General features: G+C 47.8%; 1 protein-coding gene across 3 annotated transcripts in view; it reads left to right on the forward strand.

Annotated features, from left to right (window-relative positions):
- ZNF423 (zinc finger protein 423) overlaps positions 1–21,810 on the forward strand; it is a 351,343-nt gene that overhangs the window by 51,244 nt on the left and 278,289 nt on the right. For all 3 annotated transcript variants that reach the window (XR_005660542.1, XM_029075685.1, XM_029075686.1), the window contains one exon: positions 14,573–14,632. Coding sequence is in view for 2 of the 3 variants with exons in the window: in XM_029075685.1 (XP_028931518.1) it covers positions 14,573–14,632 (60 nt within the window). In the remaining variant the exon portion in view is untranslated. The remainder of the gene's footprint in view (positions 1–14,572; positions 14,633–21,810) is intronic.

Below are 21,810 nucleotides of genomic sequence, written 5' to 3' on the forward strand. Positions count from 1 at the left end.
CCTGGGTTCTAATCCAACCTCTGCCACTTGCCTGTTGTGTGACCTTGGGCAAGTCTTTTAACTGCTCTGAACCTCAGTTTCCACATCTGAAGAACAGGGATTCAGGGTCTTTTTTAAAAATGGTATTTCAGTGCTTCCTAGATGCCAGACGCTGTATGAAATACTGGGGTAGATACAGACTAATCAGGTTGGACACAATCCATTAGGACTTGGGGCTCACTCAGTCTTAATTCCCATTTTATAGATGGTGTAAACTGAGGCAGAGTGCAGTTAAATGACTCGGCCAAGGTCATACAACAGGCGCGTGTCGGGGCCGGGCTTAGAATTCAGGTCCTCTGACTTCCATGCCTGTGCTTTTACTTCCCTCTTATTTAGACCATGAGCCCCATATAGGAAAGGGATTGTGGCTGACCTGATTATTTTGTATCCACCCCAGTGCTTACTACAGTACCTGGCACATAGTAACCGTTTAACACATACCACAGTTGTTATGGTCAGGTAAAAGGATACCGGCCGTGAGTGGGCCTGCACAAACCCATCCCAGCACACTGACCCCTCCCGCTCCTCCCCTCGCCCTCCCCCGCCTCAGCAGGCTCTCCTCCCGACCGCCGACCGCCGTCCGGCAAATGACACTTCTGTTTAAAAAGGAAAAGAAAAAAATAATTTGTTGTTTGAATAACATTTGCCCTGTCTGTCTTAATTCTGTCATCTTCAATTCTTTTCAGTTCCTGGTTTTTTTTTTTCCTTTCCACTGAAGCTGAAATATAAAGCAAAGTCAAGGTCATCTGTTTCATTTTTATTTCCTTCCCCCCGTCCCCATCCCCACCCCATGGGGACCCACAGGGCAGAGCAGCCCAGCCCTTTGCGAGTGGTTGTTTAGGTTTCTTCATCTCCTTCCCTGGTCTGCCCCCTCTTTCCTCTCTGCTCTTCCCACAGAGGGGCTGACTCTGCCAGCAGACAGTGGTCCTGCCAAACTCCGCATCTGGCCTCTTTTTCGAGAAGCAATTCGTCAACGACTACAGGCGATTCGACTCACACCCAACCCACAAGATCTGTGTTGGGGACTGCCCCTCAGCTTTTAGAGAGGGACCTCAGAGAGACAATAAGGAAAGGCTTTCATCCCCCCTCCAGGCCTCATAACACATGTCAATATCTGTAATTTATTTATATTAAAGTCTGTCTACCCCTCTAGATTATAAACTCATTTTGGGCAGGGAATGTGTCTATTACACTTTTGTTATATATTGCACTCTCCCAAGTGTACAGTGCCCTGCACACAGTCAGTGCTCAATAAATAAGATTGACTGACTTCTGGAAAAAAGATGTCGTGTCTGACACCCAACTCCTCGTAAGGTGTAGTGGACGTAAATCCCATGCCCCCCAGGTGGGATTTCTGACTGCTCTCTTTCGTTGTCATCTGATATCTCAGATCAATCAATCCGTATTTACTGAAGGCTTATTGTGAGCAGAACACTGTGCTAGGCACTTGGGAGAGTCCAACCCAGCAGAGCTGGGGGACACGTTCCCTGCCTATAAAGAGCTTACAGTCTAGAGGACGGCTCCGGAATGGGTGAGAACGGAAGCATCTGGATAACAAGCAGCAAGCTGGCCGAGTTGTCAGGTCCAGATGTTCAGCTTACATGGTGAGGCTTCGTGGAGCTTCTGCCAGCTGGGAGTGGGGAAGATCAAAGGAAACAGGCCCAGCAATCAATCAATGAATCAATCTGTATTGTTTACTGAGTGCCTACCAAGTGCATGTGGGAGAGGGCAAGAGAAGCAAGGTATACTTTCCCTGCCCTCAAAGAACGCATAGTCTTAAGGAGGAATTTTTACTGGCTGGGTAGGGGCTGGTAACTCTATCTGGCTTCATTTTCATGGCAGGGGGCTGGTAGGGATGAGTAAGCTCAGGAATTGGGAGTTTTGGACATTAATTTTTTAGTGTAAGTGATCCCGCCTCCAGGAAAGCTGAGGTGGGTCTTTGGGCTATTCTATACTGGCGATTATCCAGAGAGTTTGGTAAGGATAGACAATCTTTTTGTGTCGACTCTTCCAGAGAGGGCTTTTTTTATGATATCTGTGAAGTGTTTACCATGTGCCAGGCATTGTACTAAGCACTGGGGTAGATACAAGCTAATCACGTTCGATACAGTCTGTTCCATATGGGGCTCGCAGTCTTAATCCCCACTTTACAGATAAGGGTACTGAGGCACAGAAAAATTATGGAGCTTGCCCAAGGTCAAACAGCAGACAAGTGGTAGAGATGGGATTAGAACCCAGGCCTGTCTTGAGCGATCTGTAACTCCAAACCCTTTTAATTGTATAGATTAAGTCTTTGTTAGCATTGATAGATTTGGGCAAGTGTAAGAAGGATTCTTTTGGACTTCCCTCCCCTGCTATTTAAGTACTTTCTCAACTGCAAACACATTTTTCTTTCTCTGTAAATTATTTTGTGCCTTTCTCCCCTCCTCGATTTTAAAAATCCTTCAAGGTGGAGACCGTTCTAGTATACTCATACTCATTCTATTATACTCATCCAAATGCTTTAAAAAAGTTTGCTTGCATAGTAAGCCCTCAATAAATACTCTGAATTGATTGATTTGCTATCTTCATTCATTCATTCATTCATTCATTCAATCAATCATATTTATTGGGCGCTTACTGTGTGCAAAGCACTGTACTAAGCACTCGGGAGAGTGCAATATAACAATAAACAGACATATTCCCTGCCCACAAAGAGCTTAGAGTCTAAAGGGGGAAACCGACAATCTCAGCCCAACAACACTTAGGTAAATATCCTTATACTCGAATATTTCCCTTCTTCATAATTTATTTTAATGCCAGTCTCCCTCTGTAGTTTGTAAACTCCTTGTGGACAGGGATCATGTCACCAATTCTGTTGTATTGTCCTTTCCCAACCTCTTAATAGAGAGCTTTTCACATAGTAATTGCTCCATAAATTCCATTGATTGATTGATTTGACCCCAGAGATGATCTGCCTTTGGGTGGGGTAGTATATCTGGGTAGTCTTATCAATCATGTTGGCAGTCTTTTGGATTGATGAACTCATCCAGGTCATTCGGTACCCACTTTCTGCTTCCGGGAAGAAACCCCCAAAGTCAAATCTCAGGGCCCTTTGGGAGACTGATTGTGAGATATATAGATCATGAATCCCTTATGGAACAGGGTGTGAGCCCAAGACATTTATCTTATATCTTCCCCTCCGCTTAGCCACATAGAACAGCACGTAGTAAGCAATTAATAAATGCCGTCATTATTACTGTTTTTAGCAACCAGTGTTGGAAATTTTGAACCAGTGAAGAAGAGTCCGGAGCCCTTCTGATGGCCGGCTGTATGAGGCTGTGGCTTACAAGCCCCTTGGGAAGATAGTAGTAATAATGATAATAATGATGATGATGATGATAATAATAGCATTTGTTAAGCACTTAGTACAGTGGCTGGCACACAGTAAGCGCTTAACAAATACCTTTTTTTTAAAAAAAAAACAAAACACTTTGTGCCAAGAACACTATACTAAGTGTTGAGCAGGGATTGTCACTATCTGTTGCCGAATCGTACATTACAAGCACTTAATACAGTGCTCTGCACACAGTAAACGCTCAATAAATATGATTGAATGAATGAATGCTGGGATAGTTACAATCGCTGTCTCACACTGGGCTCACGATCTGAGAGGGAGAACAGGTATTGAACCCCCATTTTGCAGATGAGGGAACAGTTCAGTTCTGCAAATGGACATTCTGCCCCTCTTGCCCCCCTTGCCAGTGACCAAATGCCAATTTTGGCCATTTTTTCCCCCGGTGCCTGTGGGGAGAAGGACCAGGGAAAAATGTTTGCAAGAGGTGAATTTTCAGGTGTTTGCAAGAATGCTGTCTGCTTTCGAAATTCTCCCCCTCTGCCCTCCACCCCCCACCCCCCATCACCCACACTCCCTCTCTGCCATGCCTCACCACATCAGAGCTTTTTCAATTCACCTTTTTGACTTTGGTTCCTTTTTACTTAAATAAAAGTGAAACTTAAAACTCCCTCTTTCCCCTGTTGTTGGGGTTTTTTTTTAATGGTATTTGTTAAACGCTTACTATATGCCAGGCACAGTTCTAAGCACTGGGGTAGAGACAAGCTAATCAGGTTCAACACAGTCCATGTCCCACATGGAGGTCGCAGTATTAATCTTCATTTTGCAAATGAGGTAGCTGAAGCTTTGGGAAATAAAGTGACTTGCCCAGGGTCCCACAGCCAGCAAGTGGTGGAGCCAGGGTTAGAACCCAGGTTGCTAGAAGATCAGAGTTCTCATTTGTTCCGGTTCTTCCCCTTCTAAATTTTTCCCTCATTTTCTGATGTCTTGCAACAACATCCCAGTGTATGCTGGGTCCAGTCAGGAATTGTGATAGTAACAGGGCTGGCGTTGGGGGTTAACTCTTCAGCGGGAAGGTAGGGGCTTGTGCTAAGGCTGGGCCCTGAGAGTCTGGGTGCTTACTTGAAGCTGGGTTGGGGTGGGTAAGGGAGGGAGAAGGTCGAAATGGGTAAAGCAGCTGTTATTGATTTATTTAGGACACAGAAAAATGGAAAAAGAGAAAGAAACACACACACCTAGTCATTTTCCTAAGCCCACCCAGAAGACTTGTTTGACTAACCTAAATTTTTTTTTCCAAGAATATTCATAAGGAAGCCTGGGAGTTGGCAGGAGATGTCTTGAGTTAAACATAAGCCAGGGGAGGAGAGGGAACTGGGGGTGGGTGCCCACATTTACACACTCACACCCATACAGGCACCCCACAACCCCTCCCTTAAAGGTTTTCCTCTCCAAAGGAGGCACAAGAAGTCAGAAACCTATTTCAGAGGCAAACTACCTTCCAGCCATCCCTACTACTTCTGCCGGGGTTTTCGCCCACTGAATTTGGAAGGGACGGGCAGAGCTGGATTGCTGTCCTTCAGTCTGCTCCACTGAGATCATGTCAGCCGTTTGTGATATTCAGCATTCGAAGGATCCCGTCCCGGTGCAGCTGCAAGATTGGGCCAGGGTCTGATGTATTAGCGGCTGCTTATGAAGAGTGGAACGCTGAACGTGAAGTGGTCTTCTAGATCAGATGCTTATGGGCCTGCAAAGATCCCTCTGGTTCCACTCTCCCTCTCTTAGCACGTTGGCCTCTCTCAAACTGCATCCATTCTCCTGCCTGCAATCAGACCATCCATCAAACAGCTTGCAAAGCGCAAAGTCTGTCCCCACTAGAGGAGAAACAATGCTAACTCTATCGAGAAGCAGCATGACCTAGTGGATAGAACTCAGGCCTGGGAGTCAGAAGGAGCTGGGTTCTAATCTCAGCCCCACCAACTGTCTGCTGTGTGATCTAGGACAAATCACTTCTCTGTTCCTCAATTATCTCATCTGTCAAATGGGGATTAAGACTGTGAGCCCCTTGTGGGGCAGGGACTGTATCCAACATGATTTACTTGTATCCATCTCAGTGCTTAGTACAGTGCCTGGCACATAGTAAGTGCTTAACAAATACCACAGTTATTATTATTACTGTTTCTTAATGATGCAAATGTTTCCAGCTTAGTTTTCATCCAACCCAATTGGATGGTAATGTTTTAGGATCAAGCTGTTCAATAGTGGTTTGAGCTCTTCCCGCACCTTTTTTTTAATGGCATCTGTCAAGTGCTTACTGTGTGCTAGGCGCTATACTAAGCTCTAGGGTAGATACAAACTAATCAGATTGGAAACAGTTCATGTCCCTCAGGGGCCTCAGAATCTTCATCCACATTTTACAGAGGAGGGAACTGAGGCCCAGAGAAGTGAAACGACTTGCCCAAGATAACACAGCAGACAAACGGCAGAGCCGGGATTAGAACCCAGGTTCTTCTGACTCCCGGGGCCGTGTTCTATCGGCTAGGCCATGCTACTTCTCACAGGCATGGTGCTTGAACTGGAGGTTGGTGTGCTCGATAGCCCTTCTGATTGGTCCAGGAGTTGCTTTGACTTAGATCTGCTGCTTCAGGGAGGGCCTCTCTTCCTTTCACTCTCCCCTGTTCTCAGAGTGGTGTGGGAGACAGGGTCAGGGGAGCTTTACACCTCCCCCTGCCCAACACACACACAGACACACACACGCACACACCAGATGTAGATTTCTGGAGTAAGCTTTGAGGCGGAACTAGAGGCACAGGTCCAAAGGCCAATTCCCATCTGCCCAACAGACCATCTGACAGTGGTTTCTGGGCATGAGGGTTAGCTGTGCCCTGTGCAGATTCTGGTCAGAAATGGGGACATTTCCTGCCGAGAAATCCCAGGACCATGCCAGCCAATCAACACCTGGCACTGGGAACCCAGAGTGGGCAGACACTCTGCTAGGTGTTGAGAGTTTTCCAAGGACGAAAAGCATAAATTCCTTCTCCTGAGGAGCTTGAAAGGTGATCCTCATGAAAGCCTAACTCCAGAAAAAGGCAGTAGGAGTTGTTTTTTTTTAAACTTGTCTTTACTTTTTAACTTTGTAATAGGCTCTGGGGCTTTGAGCTTTTCCTATTTGCTCCTTGAGGGCAGGGACCTTGTCTATTTCTTAAACGCTTGGGGCACATCTATATGCTCCACGGGGACTGGGAATATGTGCTGATTCTATTTCCCCTGCGATCATCAATCAAAGTGTTTATTAAGTCCTTAGTGTATGCAGAGGACTGTACTGGGCGCTTCGGAAAGTTCAGTCCGGTACTGGTAACCACAAACCTTGCCCACAAGGAGCTGACAATTTAGACGGGGAGACAGACATGAAAATAAATGACAGATAGGGGAAATGGCAGAGTATAAGAATAGTTATTTTGGTTTGTGGGGCTGAGTGGGCTGAATATCAAGGGCTGTCTGAGCATGGTTTTGTGTCTGTGTCTATGGTTAGATTGTGGGCACTTTGAGGACAGGCAGAGTTTCTTTCTTCTTCTCCTCTGGCACTCACTCAAAAGCTTAGTGCAGTGGTGCTCAGCCCACACACTGTGAACACTGTTGACTAACCGATGTCACTGATAAGTTGGCTAGTTCCACATCAGGCCTGCTTGGGCTTTTCCCTATTCCTGCCCTTAGCAGAACTACATTTAAAACTTTGGTCTAGGCTGACCTGGCTGGGAAGCAGCGTGGCTCAGTGGAAAGAGCGTGGGCTTTGGAGTCAGGGCTCATGAGTTCGAATCCCAGCTCTGCCACTTGTCGGCTGTGTGACTGTGGGCAAGTCACTTAACTTCTCTGTGCCTCAGTTCCCTCATCTGTAAAATGGGGATCAAGACTGTGAGCCCCACGTGGGACAACCTGATTCCCCTATGTCTACCCCAGCGCTTAGAACAGTGCTCGGCACATAGTAAGCGCTTAACAAATACCAACATTATTATTATTATTATTTCTTCGAGAGAGCTGGCTGGGATCTCCGGAGTGGTCTAACTGTATTCAGAGATGTGATTTTGATAATGGCATCTATTGAGAGTTCACTATGTACCAGGCACTATGGTAAGTGATGGGGTAGACACAAGACAATTAGAGAAGCAGCGTAACCTAGTGGATAGAGCACGGGCCTGGGACTCAGAAGAACCGGGGTTCTAATCCTGGCTCCGCCACTTGTCTGATGTGTGACGTTGGGCAAGTCACTTAACTTCTGTGCCTCAGTTACCTCACCTGTAAAATGGGGATTAAGACTGCGAACCCCGCTTGGGACAGGGGTTGTGTCCAACCTGATTACCTTGTGTCTACATCAGTGCTTAGAACAATGTGAGCCCATTGTTGGGTAGGGATTGTCTCTATCTGTTGCTGAATTGTACTTTCCAAGCTCTTAGTAGAGTGCTCTGCACACAGTAAGCGCTCGATAAATACGAATGAATGAATGAATGAATGAATGAAAATGCCTGGCACGTAGTAAGTGCTAAATAAATACCATTATTATTATTACTATTATTATCCTCCATGCTTCAGGTATGTTCTCTCTCCTACTTAGACTGTGAGCCCCAGGAGGGACAGGATCTGCATCCACCTTAATTCACTCGTATCTACCCCAGCGCTTAGAACAGTGTTCGACACACAGTAAGCACTTAACAAATACCATTAAAAAACCCCGTAAAACTTCCTGGCCAGAATTTCGTGGAATCCTGGTCAGCAGATACTCTTGCTTCTCCAGCCCAGGCAGCAGCAGGATCACTTGAGATGTTCAGGTTAAGCTCTGCCCACTCTTCACTTTTCACTCCCACCCTGGGAAAGGGGGATGCTGAGTCGCTCACGGATGAATGGGGGAAATGCTCCCAGAAGGAGATTTCTCAATTTGGCCTGCCCCTATCTCCAGGTGGGACCACCGCCAAGCCAAGCCATCTCCGAGAGAAAAGCGAATACATTGCTTCTTTTTGTGTTGTCCATTTCCTGGGGAGTTCGAGTCCCAGGGCCTCCATCATCTGGAGGTGAAAAGACAGCCCGAGGCAGCCGGGAAACTTCAGTAGTTGCTCCTTCCTCTCACCCTCTCTTCTCTTTCATGTTTTCGTGCTACAAATCTATAGCGTTTGAAGTGCCTGTGTAGCTTTCTGTCAGGTGCTGTAGTTTATTAGGGGCTCTTCCTGCTGGAATCGGGAGACAACAATAGCTTTGCTTTCTGGGCTTGTATTATTGCCGTAATTAAAGGGCAGGCATGGAAGTGTCCAGTCCTTGTTTGGGACCAATTTATGATTTTGCCCATTGTGTCCTGGAAAACAATTTTTTTTCCTGTTAATAATAACCGTTTGCCTGTTTGGGAGAAGTGTTTCCTGTTCAATGCAATATACAAAAAGAAAATGAAATAAATGACAGGGAAAGGTTGACCTTCATTTGCTGTCCAGGGGAAGTTAAGGGAAGTTTGTGTTGAGCGAAGTGAACGTGGCACCTACTCTGACCCTCCTCCGGACCCGAAAACCTCTGGGCCGAGGGCTGGGTTTTACACACACTCGGTGTGCTTACATACGTGGGATTGAGTCTGAGGTAATGGTGGCAAATGCTTTCACAACCAGTGTGATGAGTGGATGTTTACAGATTTGGGGATGGGTTTGGGGTGTTGTTAAGTCCTTACTATGTGCACTGAGCTAAGTGCCGGGGTAGATTCGGTACAATCAGATGAGGGATAGTCCACGCCCTACTCTGGGCTCCCAGTCTAAAGGAGAGGAAGAATAGGTGTGGAATCCCCGTTCCGCAGAAAAGTGAAGTGACTCACCCAAGGTCATGCACTAGGCAAGTGACAGAGCTGGGAATAGAACCCAGGTCCTTTGACTCCCTGGCTTGGGCTCTTCCCACCGCCTGCACTGCTTCTCAACTGCTTGTAGACTTGGTGGCTGAGGATGGGGGTGGGTACTTACTTACTTACTTACTCACTTACACACTTCTGCAGGCTGCACTGGAGGCTGGCCACGTGCAGGCATCATTCTTGAACCCAGAATAATAAGGCGGGGCTGTCCCCCCCCCCACCCCAGTGGAACTCACCCACGCACACCCACCCTCGCCCATCTGTACACACACCTGGGCACACAGACCGCTTATGGCCCAAGCTCAGATGTTGAAGCTCTTCACGACTCCAGTGGCGGGTAGACATGTTCGTTTTTGTGTGTGGAGGCAATACTAGGTTGAGCAGCAGCATGGCCTAATGGAAAGAAGCTGGGCCTGGGAGCCAGAGGACCTGGGTTCTCTCCCAGCTCTGCCACACGTCTGCTCTGTGACCTCAGACAAGTCACTCACTCCTCTGTGCCTCAATTCCCTCATCTACAAAATGAGCATTCAATACCCGTTCTCCCTTCTATTTAGACTGTGAGCCCATTGTGGGACCTGAATATCCCACATCTCCCCCAGCGCTTAGCACAGCATCTGACACACTCTAAGTGCGTAACAAATGCCACAGTCATTATTATTATTTGTTGAGGACACAAACCCGCGGGGAGGGTGGGGGGAGATTGCTGAATCAATCAATGGTATCTATTGAGCACCTACTGTGTGCAGAGCGCTACAGTAAGTGCTCGGGAGGGTGCAATATAATAATATCACAGACACATTTCCTGCCCCGAGGACTTACACCCAGCAAAGGCAAAGCTGACGATGGGCCCTACCAGTCCTGAGATCGACATCCCGGCCAGAGGACTTGGATCTATTCAGCAGCCGGGTTTTCTATGAAATGCTCCATCTGTTTTGTTTTTTGTTTTTGGTTTATTTAATAGTATTTTTAAAGCACTTATCGTGTGCCAGGCTCTGTGCTAAGTGCTGGAGAAGGTGCAAATTAATCAGATTGGACACAGTCCTTGTCCCACACAGGGCTCACAGCCTTAAATCCCCATTTTCCAGATGAGGTAATAAGGCCCAGGGAAGGGAAGTGACTTGCCTAAGGTCACGCAGCAGACAAATGGAGGAGCCAGGATTAGAATCCAGGTCCTTTTGACTCCCAGGCCTGTGCTCTATCCACTAGGCCACGCTGCTTCAGATCCACAGAGTCCATTGTGACCCAAGTGAATCCCATTTTGGGGAAGGCTGGGCTGAAAAGCCAGCAAGCACGCTCTGCCTGGATGGATTCACAGGCCCACAGCAAGCACCCATCTCAAACAGTGCAAACTGATGGAGCTTCTTTTTTCCCCCCACTTCCCCTGCCAGTTATCTTATTGTTGAAGAGACCAATTTGAACTTCTGTTCTGCTGGAGAAAGAAAACCTGTTCCCTCTCACAGTAGTCAGATATAACAATACCTCTTGGAGGGGGTTGGCTATTACTTTTCTCATCATTGATCCTATAAAGGATTGTGTGTTTATTCTAAAAAAAAAACAGGGAGGGGGGAAAATTAGCCGAGGGAGGAAAAGCAGCTGCAGGAAAACACATTCAGGCTGGAGCCGCAAGGCAAGGGGCCCAGCGGCCTTCTTGCCGGGAGAAAAGGCTCCTGGGGTAATTTGGGTCGGCATGTGGGTGAAGCATCACGAAACTGGCCGTAATGATGCCCCACGTGAATCTGTCTCTAACCGGGCACTGTCTTTCTCTGAGGAAATTCAAAGCTCTGTTTCCTCCCCTCTGCTTCTGCTCTCTGCCTCCCCATCCCACCCTACCCCAACCCACCCCATCATACGCAGAGTTATGCCCTCCCCCTCTTGAAATAATCAGGGACAGGACTTCCCCTGGACCGCTCAGTCAGATGTGTTTGCAGATGACCAGTGGCTGGTCAATCACATTTATTGAGCGCTTACTGTGTGCAGAGCACCGTACATTATATAGCGAACAGACCCATTCCCTGTCCACAGTGATCTGGGGCTATTCTTTCTGCTTACCTCAAATCAGCTTTTCCGATTCCCGTTTTTCTTCTTTTGGTAGAGTGAGGGGAGGAAGAAAATCACATTTATTTAGTGGATGGATATCTTGTAACCAGAAATACAAGAGTTGGGGTGCATTTGAGTTCTCTAGTACTATGAGATGGAACTCTTCAAAGGCTCCCAGAAGGTAAGGTCTCTGCTCTGATGTTGAAGCAAATAGCAGACAAGACCAAACTATTCTCCCCTAGTGCCCAGGCTCCATCTGTGGATGGCAGTGATGGCAGAATTTTCAGTGATGAAGAAGGATTTGCTCCAGCAGTTGAGTAAAAATGATAAAAAAGAACTCCTTACCTTCCCACTCAAACCCTGTCCTCCCCTTGACTTTACCATCATTGTAGACAGCACTACCATCCTTCCTGTCTCACAAGCCTGCAACATTGACGAAATCCCTGGCTCTTCTCATTCAACTCACTTATTCAATGTATCACTAAATCCTGCAGGTTCAATCTTCATAACATCACTAAAACCTTCCCTTTCCTCTCCATCCAAACTGCTACAACATTAATCCTTTCCTGCCTTTATTACTATAACAGCCTCCGTACTGACCTCCCAGCCTCCTGTCTCTCCCCACGTCAATCTGTACCTCACTCTGCTCCCTGGATCATTTTTCTACAAAATTGTTCCTTCCAGGTTTTCTCACTCCTCAAGAACCTCCACTGGTTGCCCATCCACCTTCTCATCAAACAGAAACTCCTTACTATCAGCTTTAAAGCCCTCAATCACCTTACCCCACTTCTCCCTCACCTGGCTACTCTCCTACTATAGCCCAGCCCACACATTTTGCTCCTCTAATGTCAACCTACTTTCTGTACCGATATCTCGTTTGTTTCACCCCGACCGCTTGCTCACATTAAGCCTCCTCCTTGGAACGCGCTCCCTTTTCTTATCCTACAGACAATTACTCTTCCCATATCGCTTCCAAGAGGCCTTCCCTGACTAAGCCCTCATTTCCTCTTTTCCCACTCCCTTCTGTCACCCTGATTTGGTCCCTTTATTCTCCCTCCCGCAACCCACTCCCGCACCCTGTCTCCCAGCCCCACAGCACCTACGTACATATCTGTAATTTATTTATTTCTATTAATGTCTTCTCCCCCTCTAGACTTTAAGCTCACTGTGGACAAGGAATGTGTCTGTTATACTGTTTTGCTGTACTCTTCCAAGCACTTAGTTCAGTGCTCAGCACACAGTAAGCACTCAATAAATATGATCTATTGATCAATTGATTAACAACCCCCAGCCCTCTAAAATAGCAGCCGCACAGCCTGAAACAGAAAAAAGCATTTTGGTACAAGCTGTACTACTGTACCAATTTTGCTTCATGTTTCAGCAATTTTAATTCAGGTTATCTCTGGGCTTTTGCCTCAGTACTCACAAGGCTAGCTTTGGGAACCAGTATTGTCATAAATGATTTTGAGAGCAATATCTGTAGTTCTGCATTTTGAAGCATATTTCTATTGCTCTATTGCTGTCATCAAGCTCCTGATGTCACTAATGAGAGTAAAATAACAGTTATCATACATGTATAGACATACCAAAGTTTATAGAACTAATTGCCTAATATTTATGCTTTTCATTGCCAGTTTCATGGTGTGTTTATATGTGTGTGTATGTGTGTGTGCGTGTGAATATATACATCCGTCCTCAATTTGGAAAGAAAGTGTTTTAAAGACCCCAGCCTGAGGCAAAGACAAACAAAACCGGTCAGCTTGATTCTGCTGGTTTTGCTCTTCCCGCACAGCTCCGTTTACACACAAGGGGGATTGTATCAATGTAAGAAGCATCCTCCTATAGCCCCGAGTGAAGAACAAGTTTTGTGCGGTCTACAAGGCTGTGCCCACTATACGTTCAAACGCTAGCGCTTCTAAACCGGAAAACTAGCAGCCTACTCACTTATTGCTTCAAGACAGGTTCTCTTCTGACTAGTTCCATATACCCAAGCTTAATAGTTTTAAACCTGCAGAAATTGGGTTTCATTTTAGGAGGAAGAGTTTTTTGAAATTTTATATTTTTATGGTATTTGCTAAGCACTTACTATGTGCCAAATACTATTTTAAGCACTGGATTAGATGCAAGACTATCAGGTTGTACACACTCCTTGTCCCACGTAGGGCTCCTAGTCTAAGTCGGAGGGAAGAGAACTTCATCCCCATTTTATAGATGAGGTTAACTGAAGCACACAAAGGTTAAGTGACTTGCCCAAGGTGACACAGCAGATAAGTGGAGGAGCTAGGATTAGAAGCCAGTTCCTCTGATTCCCGACCTGTTCTCTTTCCAGAAGGCCATGCTGCGTGTTTTTATTCATTCATTCATTCAATTGTATTTATTGAGCGCTTACTGTGTGCAGAGCACGGTACTAAGTGCCTGGGAGAGTACGGTATAACAATAAACAGCCACATTTCCTGCCCACAACGAGTTTACAGTCTGGAGATGACCTTACAGTCGAGAGACGAGCTTGCAGTCTAGAGACAAGCTTATTTTATGTTGCGTCTACTGAGTGATTTGTTCTGCACCTTCGAATGCTGTGGCTGCTGCCGCAGTTTGGTTTCCAGAGGCCAGGCTGCAAGGGCCGAAGGATAGGTGTGTTTGTCACGAGGGGTCCCTCCCCTGTCTGTTGCTACTTGCTTTGTGTAAAATCCCGTCTCTGTGGCCAGTCTTTCCTGCTGCAGCATTGCATTTTAGGAGCAACAACAGCTAGGAGGTCAGAGCCTCGGGAAGACTTAACCGACCCTTCAGTCAGCCAGTCAGTTGATCCTTTTTATTGAGCGCTTACTGGGTGTGGAGCACCGTACTAAGCTCTTGGGAGAGTATAGTAGAACAATATAACAGACACATTCCCCGTCCACAAGGAGCTTCCAGTCTGGAGACGAGTTTCCGGTGTAGAGAACTGGCATTCGGGCACCCGGGCACCGTCGACTCTTTTCTCCTGATTAATTTTTTCCACTCCAGCATCCTATGGAATTGGGAGTGGGAGCTAGGGCTGGGGAGAGCTTTGGGACGCCAGCATTCATCTTAATTATTTATATATATATATAATTTAGAATTGCAGATAGGCCCCGATGAGGATGTCTGGGCACCAGGGCTCTCTCTGCCTGGCTAAATTGCAGGTCCTTTGATTTCCCGTCGATCATTTTTTTATAAAGCCCCCTGCCTTCCCTCTCTCCACTGGGGTGGCTCCAAGGGCCTCTCAGTCAGCTGTCAGCCTCCAGAAATCACAGGCTCTGTCTCTCTTTCTCTTTCAGTCGAAGAGGGGGAATCTTCGGACTTCACTCTGACCTGGGACGCGGCAGTGACTCAGTCAGGTAAAAAGCCCTTTGGCTCTCAGAAAGCCGCCAGGCTTGTTATGGAAACTGTATTCAGCGTGTCACATTCCTGTCTCAGATCCAAGACTACCCACTGCAACGCAATTTTTATATCAGTTCCATATGGTCAATAAAATCTATTACATACAGAGACTAATATACTCTTATCCTCCAGAGGGCTGTTTTTTTTTCTTCTTGTGGGCACATTGAAATGGGTTGTGATTTCTTCAGTGGAACTGCTTTGAAGTTCCCTGCATCGGGCACCGTTGCACATTCATTCCGATCTAATTACATAAGAGCCACTTTAATAGGAATTTTAAACTCTGATCTAAATCAAAATACATATATTTTTTCCTCTGCATAAGGAATCATAGAATGCCAACAGACAAGGTGGATTCATCCACACTTCTCTGGGGGTGAGCATTCTTTTAAGTGAGTGAGTGTGTGTGTGTGTGTGTGTGTTTGTGTGTGAAAGAGAGAGAGAGAGAAAGAGATAGAGACAAGGCTATTAGCTTTTTAAAAAGAGCCTACTGATTTGGTGAAAGGAGGCAGCCCTGGTTTTGGTGTAGTGAGTTTCATTAATGTTCTGTGGAGGGCTAACTGATATGTAGGTATAGCATAAGGGACCCCTTTCTCTTGCTCACCCATCGCTCCTTTGTCTAATAAAGTCTTTGTGTGTACAAAATGCCATCGGGACTGTGGGGTCTGAATTGGCCTTTTCAACCCCACTTGCACCCATAGATGAATTACACTGCCAGAGTGGCCTCTTCTTTGAGTATGAAGGATAGGTATGGGTGTGTATGTGTGTGTGTGTGTGGTCTAATTAATTGGGGCTGGAGGCAGGGGAATGGATGGGTTGGAAGGCACTCAGGACTCCCAGCTAATTCTGTAGCTGTGTGAGTTGGTCAACCGGGTTTACATCCCCACCCTTACACTCAGCTCCACTGGAGGAAAGCCGGGACAGATCCCCCAACCTCAGGTATCCCTCCGAGCCGGACACAGGGCATGGCCTGACTTCGGGATGGGGGGAAGAGGGGACGGGTGTCGCATCGTGGGGACAACCGACCTCTCGGGATGGGCGCCTCTGAGACCACTTTGGTCCTAGCTGCAGCGGAGGCGTGGCAGAGAGGCTGGCGGTCCTGCCGGGGGCTGACCCGCTGGAGAGTCCACGAGGTTTGTGAGCCGATGGAGGGTGGAGCTGCAGAATGGCGGCCCGGCCGCCTGCTGCTGCCGCTCCGTCTGGCTGGGCTGGCGAAGGGGCCCTTTGTGTGTGCCTCGAGCCAGCGGTGCATGAAGACTGCAGCTCGCTGTCTCTCTTGCTTGACCTCCGTCTCCAACTGCCGCGGAGCGGGATACCCGGGGTGAGCGCTCGGGAATCTCAGTTTAGAGGATTTGGCACTCTGGAGTGGGGGTGGGGTGGGCGTTCCAGTGGCGACTTCAAGGCTTTTTGAAGGTGCCAGTCAATACGTTGAAGGTCTAAACAGGCTGTGGATGAGATTTCTCCTCCTTTCCCTCACCCCTTCTCTTTTTCCTGCCACCAAACTGCCGATGGCTTAGATTATTGGGTTTTGGAACTGAGGCATGATGGGCTATCGGGATAGGGCTAAAGCTTGGGAGAAACTCGGTGGAATGGCAAACTGGCCCAGATCGTGGCCAGGGAGAGTTTTCGTCTACTCATGGCAGCAGCTCTTGCAGGATTGATCTTGGGATGCTTTGGGCAAGCAGCGGAAGGAACACTCAGTTTTTTATACCGTGTTTTTATCACATCTGTTGGGCAGAACGCTCTGAGGGAGGGTTCTTTCCACAACAAAGAATTGCTTTGGATAGAATTTGCATTAGAGAACACACGTTGATGACACGGATTTCCTAAACGTGGGCATCATCAGACGTGTGGTTCAGAACCAAATCTATCAGCCCTTCTAACAGACAACCTATTAAAGGTCACACAGGCTGGCGGCAGAAGTGATAGTAATATTAGTAATAGCAGCAGCAGCAGAAACCGTATTTTTTAAGGTCTTGCCAGGTGTAAAGGGCTGTACTAAGCCGTCATAATAATAATCATTGCAGTATGCATTAAACGTTTATTTTGTTCCTGTATTGCACTAAGCATGCGGTAGATAAAAAATGGATCGGACACAATCCCCGTTCCGCAGTCTAAGTAGGAGGGAGAACAAGTATGACTCTCCATATTACAGATGAGGAGCCAGAGTAGTGAAGTGCCTTGCCCAAGGTCACACAGCAGGCGAGTGGTAGAGAGAGGATTAGAATCCAGGCCTAGGCTCCGTCCACTAGACCATGCAGCGGCATCTTGGGGAGCGGGAATTGCTGGCGATTTTCCTCCGACACCCAAAGTGGGAATCAGGTGGATTCCGATGTTTCCGCAGCCGCGGTTGTTGGGAGAGGGGGGAATCCAGGGTGTGGCACGGCGGGTGCAGCTGCAGGGGGGCTGAGCTGGAGAGCCGTGGAGGGGACCCATAAAAGCTGGAATATATAGCAGAGCAGCACCGTGGAGTTGCGCACTGTTGTGGGCTTTGCCTCGGAAACCGGTCCCTCGGTCCCCGGCTGAAACACTCTCATTTTGTTCTTTATGATGGTCTGGTTTGCATTACCTTCAGTCTTCTGATGCAGGACTTCAATAAAGCGGGCATGGCACCACTGGCCTCAGTTCTCAATCAGGTTCTCCTCTCTGCCGAGAGGAACCCTAGGGTTGCCTCCGTAAGCCCCTGGATTCGAGGCTGGGCCGCTCAGTTTGGACTCACTGGGATTCATCCATTCAATCGAATTTATTGAGCTCTTATTGTATGCAAAGCACTGTACTAAGTGCTTGGGAAAGTTCAGCATAACAACAGACATATTCCTGCCCACAACAAGCTCAAAGTCTAGAGGGGAAGAAAGACATTAATAAAAATAAATAGATAAATCAATAAATTACAGATAATAATAATAATTATGTTGGTATTTGTTAAGCGCTTACTATGTACAGAGCACTGTTCTAAGCGCTGGGGTAGATACCGGGTAATCAGGTTGTCCCACGTGAGGCTCACTGTTGATCCCCATTTTACAGATGAGGTAACTGAGGCACAGAGAAGTTAAGTGACTTGCCCACAGTCACACAGCTGACAAGTGGCAAATCCGGGATTCGAACCCATGACCGCAGACTCCGAAGCCCAGGCTCTTTCCACTGAGCCCCGCTGCTTCTCTACTGATACGTGTGTGTGTGTGTGTGTGTGTGCGCTGAAGGGATGGGAGGGAGGGTGAATGAGGAGCAAGTGCAGAAGGGAGTGGGAGAAGATGAATATGGAGGGCTTAGTCAGGGAAGGCTTCTTGGAGGAGATGTGCCTTCAATAAGGCTTTGAAGTGGGGAAGAGCAATTATCTGTCTGATATGAGGAGGGAGGGCGTTCCAGGCCAGAGGTAGGATGTGGGCAAGAGATCGGCAGCGAGATAGACGAGATTGATGTACAGTGAGAAGGTTAGAGGAATGAAATGTGCAGACTGGGTTGTAGTAGGAGAGTAGCGAGGTGAGGTGGGAAGGGGGCAAGGTGATTAAGTGCTTCAAAGCCAATGGCGAGGAGTTTTTGTTGGATGCAGAGGTGGATGGGCAACCACTGGAGTTTCCCGAGAAGAGGGGAAACATGGTCTGAATGTTTTTGAAGGAAAATGATTAGGGCAGCAAAATGGAGTATGGACTGGAGTGGGGAGATCCAGGAGGCAGGGAGGTCAGCAAGGAGGCTGATACAATAATCAAGGCGGGCTAGACTAGGTTTTGCATTCATGTGGTGAGAGTTTGAACAGAGAGGAAGGGGCGGATGTTACGAAGGTAGAACTGACGGAATTTAGTGATGGCTTGAATATGTGGGTGGAACGAGAGAGAGACGTCAAGGACAATGCCAAGGTTACAGGCCTGTGAGACAGGAAGGTTGGTGGTGCCGTCGACAGTGATGGGAAAGAGAGCGGGAGGACAGGGTTTGGGTGGGAAGTTAAGAAGTTCAGTTTTAGCCATATTAAGTTTGAGGTGACGTGAGGACATCCAAGGAGAGAGGTCTTGAAGGAAATGCAACACTGTAAAGAGGGAGAGAGATCAGGGCTGGAGATGTAGATTCGGGTGGCATCGGCATAGAGGTGATAGTTGAAACCGTCTGAGCCAATGAGCTTTCCAAGGGATGGTCAATTTAGAACCGTTCAGGCGAGGGCAGAAGATCCACCAATTCACAGGGCAGTTGAACAGCCCCTCCCCACCCCCACTCCACCCTGCCACCAGGCGTGACTCGACACGACAAGTCAACCGTGACTAAGATAGGCAGTTGATCGTATTTAATGAGCACTTACTGTACGCAGAGCACTGTACTAAGCGCTTGGGAGAATACAATACAACAATATAACAGACCCATTCCCTTTCCATAACGTGCTTATAGTTTGTAATATTGTACTCTCCCAAGTGCTTAGTACAGTGCTTTGCACACGGTAAGCGCTCAATAAATATGACTGAATGAATGAATGGATTCTCCATTCTACACCACGTGGCCATATGATGTTGACCCCTTTCGGGCAGGTGACTCTTTGCCAGATTGAGCATTACGCGACGAACTCTCTGGATTGGATTTGTTCTGAGAATGCTGGCCCATTTAACTAAAAACACCTGCGGGTTAGGACATTTTAAAAAAATGCCCCGGCCAATGAGAAGTTTTCTATTGTGGTGTCGAAACACAGATCAGCTAGCTAAAATTGGTCCCTTCCTCTTCTCTTTGTGGGTGTGAATGAATATGCATTTACCTAGAAAACTCTCTTTTTCTGTCTCTCTCCCTCCCACTCTATTGCCTCTCGGTTACTGTCAATGTCTCTCTATCTCTGTCTGTCTCTCTGTTTCTTTCTCTCCATTTCTCTCTCTCTCTCTCTCTCCTTCCTTTTTCCCTACTCCGAGTTATTTTGGAAACAAAGATCCTGTTTATTTCCAAGGCCTCTGCTCACTGGGCACCACAAATGCCATCCTGGTAGGAGCTGAGTGACCCTTTAACTTCTGAAGCCCAGGAGGGTAGAAGGAGGAGGGAAAAGGTCACACAGCAGACAATTGGCAGAGCGGGATTAGAACCCAGGTCCTTTGACTCCCAGGACCAGCCTCTTTCCACTAGGCCAAGCTGATGTTGTCCCGTCCAACCTGGTCTGGTTGGCCCTGGGCTGGACTGAACTTCAACAAAGCTGGGATCAGAACTGGACACATTACATTTAAGTGCGTTTGAGCGTATGCACAGGTGTGGGTGTGTATGTGAGTGTGGGGGCAGCGGGGCCCTAGAAGGAGGCATACGATTGTCCCTGTGAAGTTGTCCCTGTAGGCTGCTGGGACTATTTGATCCCCCCAAACACTGGTTAAAGGCGGACGGTGCTGGGCAAACACGTGTGCCTCAGCCTCTCCTGGGAAAGCCCAAAATGGGCGGTGGATGCCGGGCATCACATCTGGCGGGGGCTGAGCCGGGACCGCCTGCCCATGGCCACAGCCTGAGGCCCCTGACCCTCTGGCCCCGCCCCCTGTCTGAGCAGAGCCCCAGAATGGGTCTCTCTTGGAACCGAACTCAGCCAGCTGGGCTCCAGAGAGCTTCGGCCCTGAGCATTTGCACAAACACCATCCGTGAAAATGCCTCCAAGCAACATTCCAGCTGTAGTCCCGAGGAATCCTTAGGGTCCTGTTGAATGCAGGCCTTGGGGAAGGATGGGAAATGGAAGGTCACACATAGTCTTGGGCACACACACCCACCCTCAAGCACACACACTCGAGAACACATACATGCAAGTGCCCAAGTACACACACCGGCAAGAACATATAGGTGCGCGCGCACACACACGCACAGAGTACGTGTGCATCTTTACACATCCAGATCAGCTCGAGTACGTAAGTGCATACACATGAGTCACTCGCACACCAGCATGAGCACACACATGAGCACATGTGCACACCGACATGAGTATCCACGAGTACCTGTGCTTGCAACCCCTGGGATGGGAAGAGGCTGCAGCAAGGGTCAGACGTGCTGTTGATTGATCGATTGATTCATTCAATAGTATTTATTGAGAGCTTATTGTGTTCAGAGCACTGAAAACCATGCCAGGTGCTGACCCTGGGTCTGTGCCCTCAAACCTGGCTCATTCTTAATAGCCACACACAGACCTCTGGGTGTAAGGGGAGGGAGATCACTCAAGGACGAAGTTTTCCCCCCACCCCCCTCCCCAGTTTATCTGGAGACAAAGAGAAACCCCGTCTCCAAGGCCGGGCTGCTGCTCCATTCAATCCATCCTCTCCATGAGGGACGGAGGATGTCTTAAAGAAACAGGAAAGTCTTACTAAATATACATTAGATTTCCAGGCATTTTCAAGACTTATGAATGCATTTTTATATGGGATCCTCTGGGGAGCTTCTTATTGGCTGGGTCGAGAGGCCCGGGGGAGCAGATCGTCGTGGTCTGGGGCAGACACCGAGGGTCCCAGGAAGTTGGGAAGACTGAAAGGCGTGAGGCTTTTTGTCTTGCTTTCTCAGCCCAGGGCAGAGGCGGGTCATTCCGGATGGTCTTTTGTTCCAGGGAGAGCCCAGGAAGGTGGGTTTGAATAACCTGAAGGTGGTGGACAGAAGCTGAATGAAGGAAAACTAGGAGGTCAGTTACCATGGCGAATGGGAGGCAAGGAACTAATGAGAGAAAGAGAGAGGCACACACACACACACACATACACGGAAAAAATGAGCTCAATTTTAGGAGCAGAATTTTCCTCTCAAGTATCCTCAGGGTGGTAGAGGGGGTTTTGAACCCTGGGCTGGTGGGGCCCCGGTCAGTCAGAGCCCGAGGAAGAAGTGTTGCCAGGGACCAGGACTAGATACCGTAAGAGGACCGGGGTATTTTCTTAGTCCTCCCAACCCTCCATTCCCCTTGCCCTTGTGCCATATGCAATTCAGTTGGCAGGGTTTCAAACCCAGGAATTGGTAGGTTGCCAGCTCAGGGCCCTCATGCTGGGTTAGTACTCTCTTTTGCTTCCTCTTTTAATTGTCTGGTGTATGTGTTGGTGTGTGTGCGTGAGTGAGTGCAAGCATACACAAGTGTATGTGTACGCGTGGATATGTGTAATTTTGTGATTTTCTAAAAGTGTCCATCAGTCTTTTTCTTTCTCTTTCCTTTTTCTATAACCCTCTCTTTCAC

The sequence above is a fragment of the Ornithorhynchus anatinus genome, chromosome 11 (genome assembly GCF_004115215.2).
Source record: "Ornithorhynchus anatinus isolate Pmale09 chromosome 11, mOrnAna1.pri.v4, whole genome shotgun sequence".
Classification (NCBI taxonomy): Eukaryota; Metazoa; Chordata; class Mammalia; order Monotremata; family Ornithorhynchidae; genus Ornithorhynchus; species Ornithorhynchus anatinus.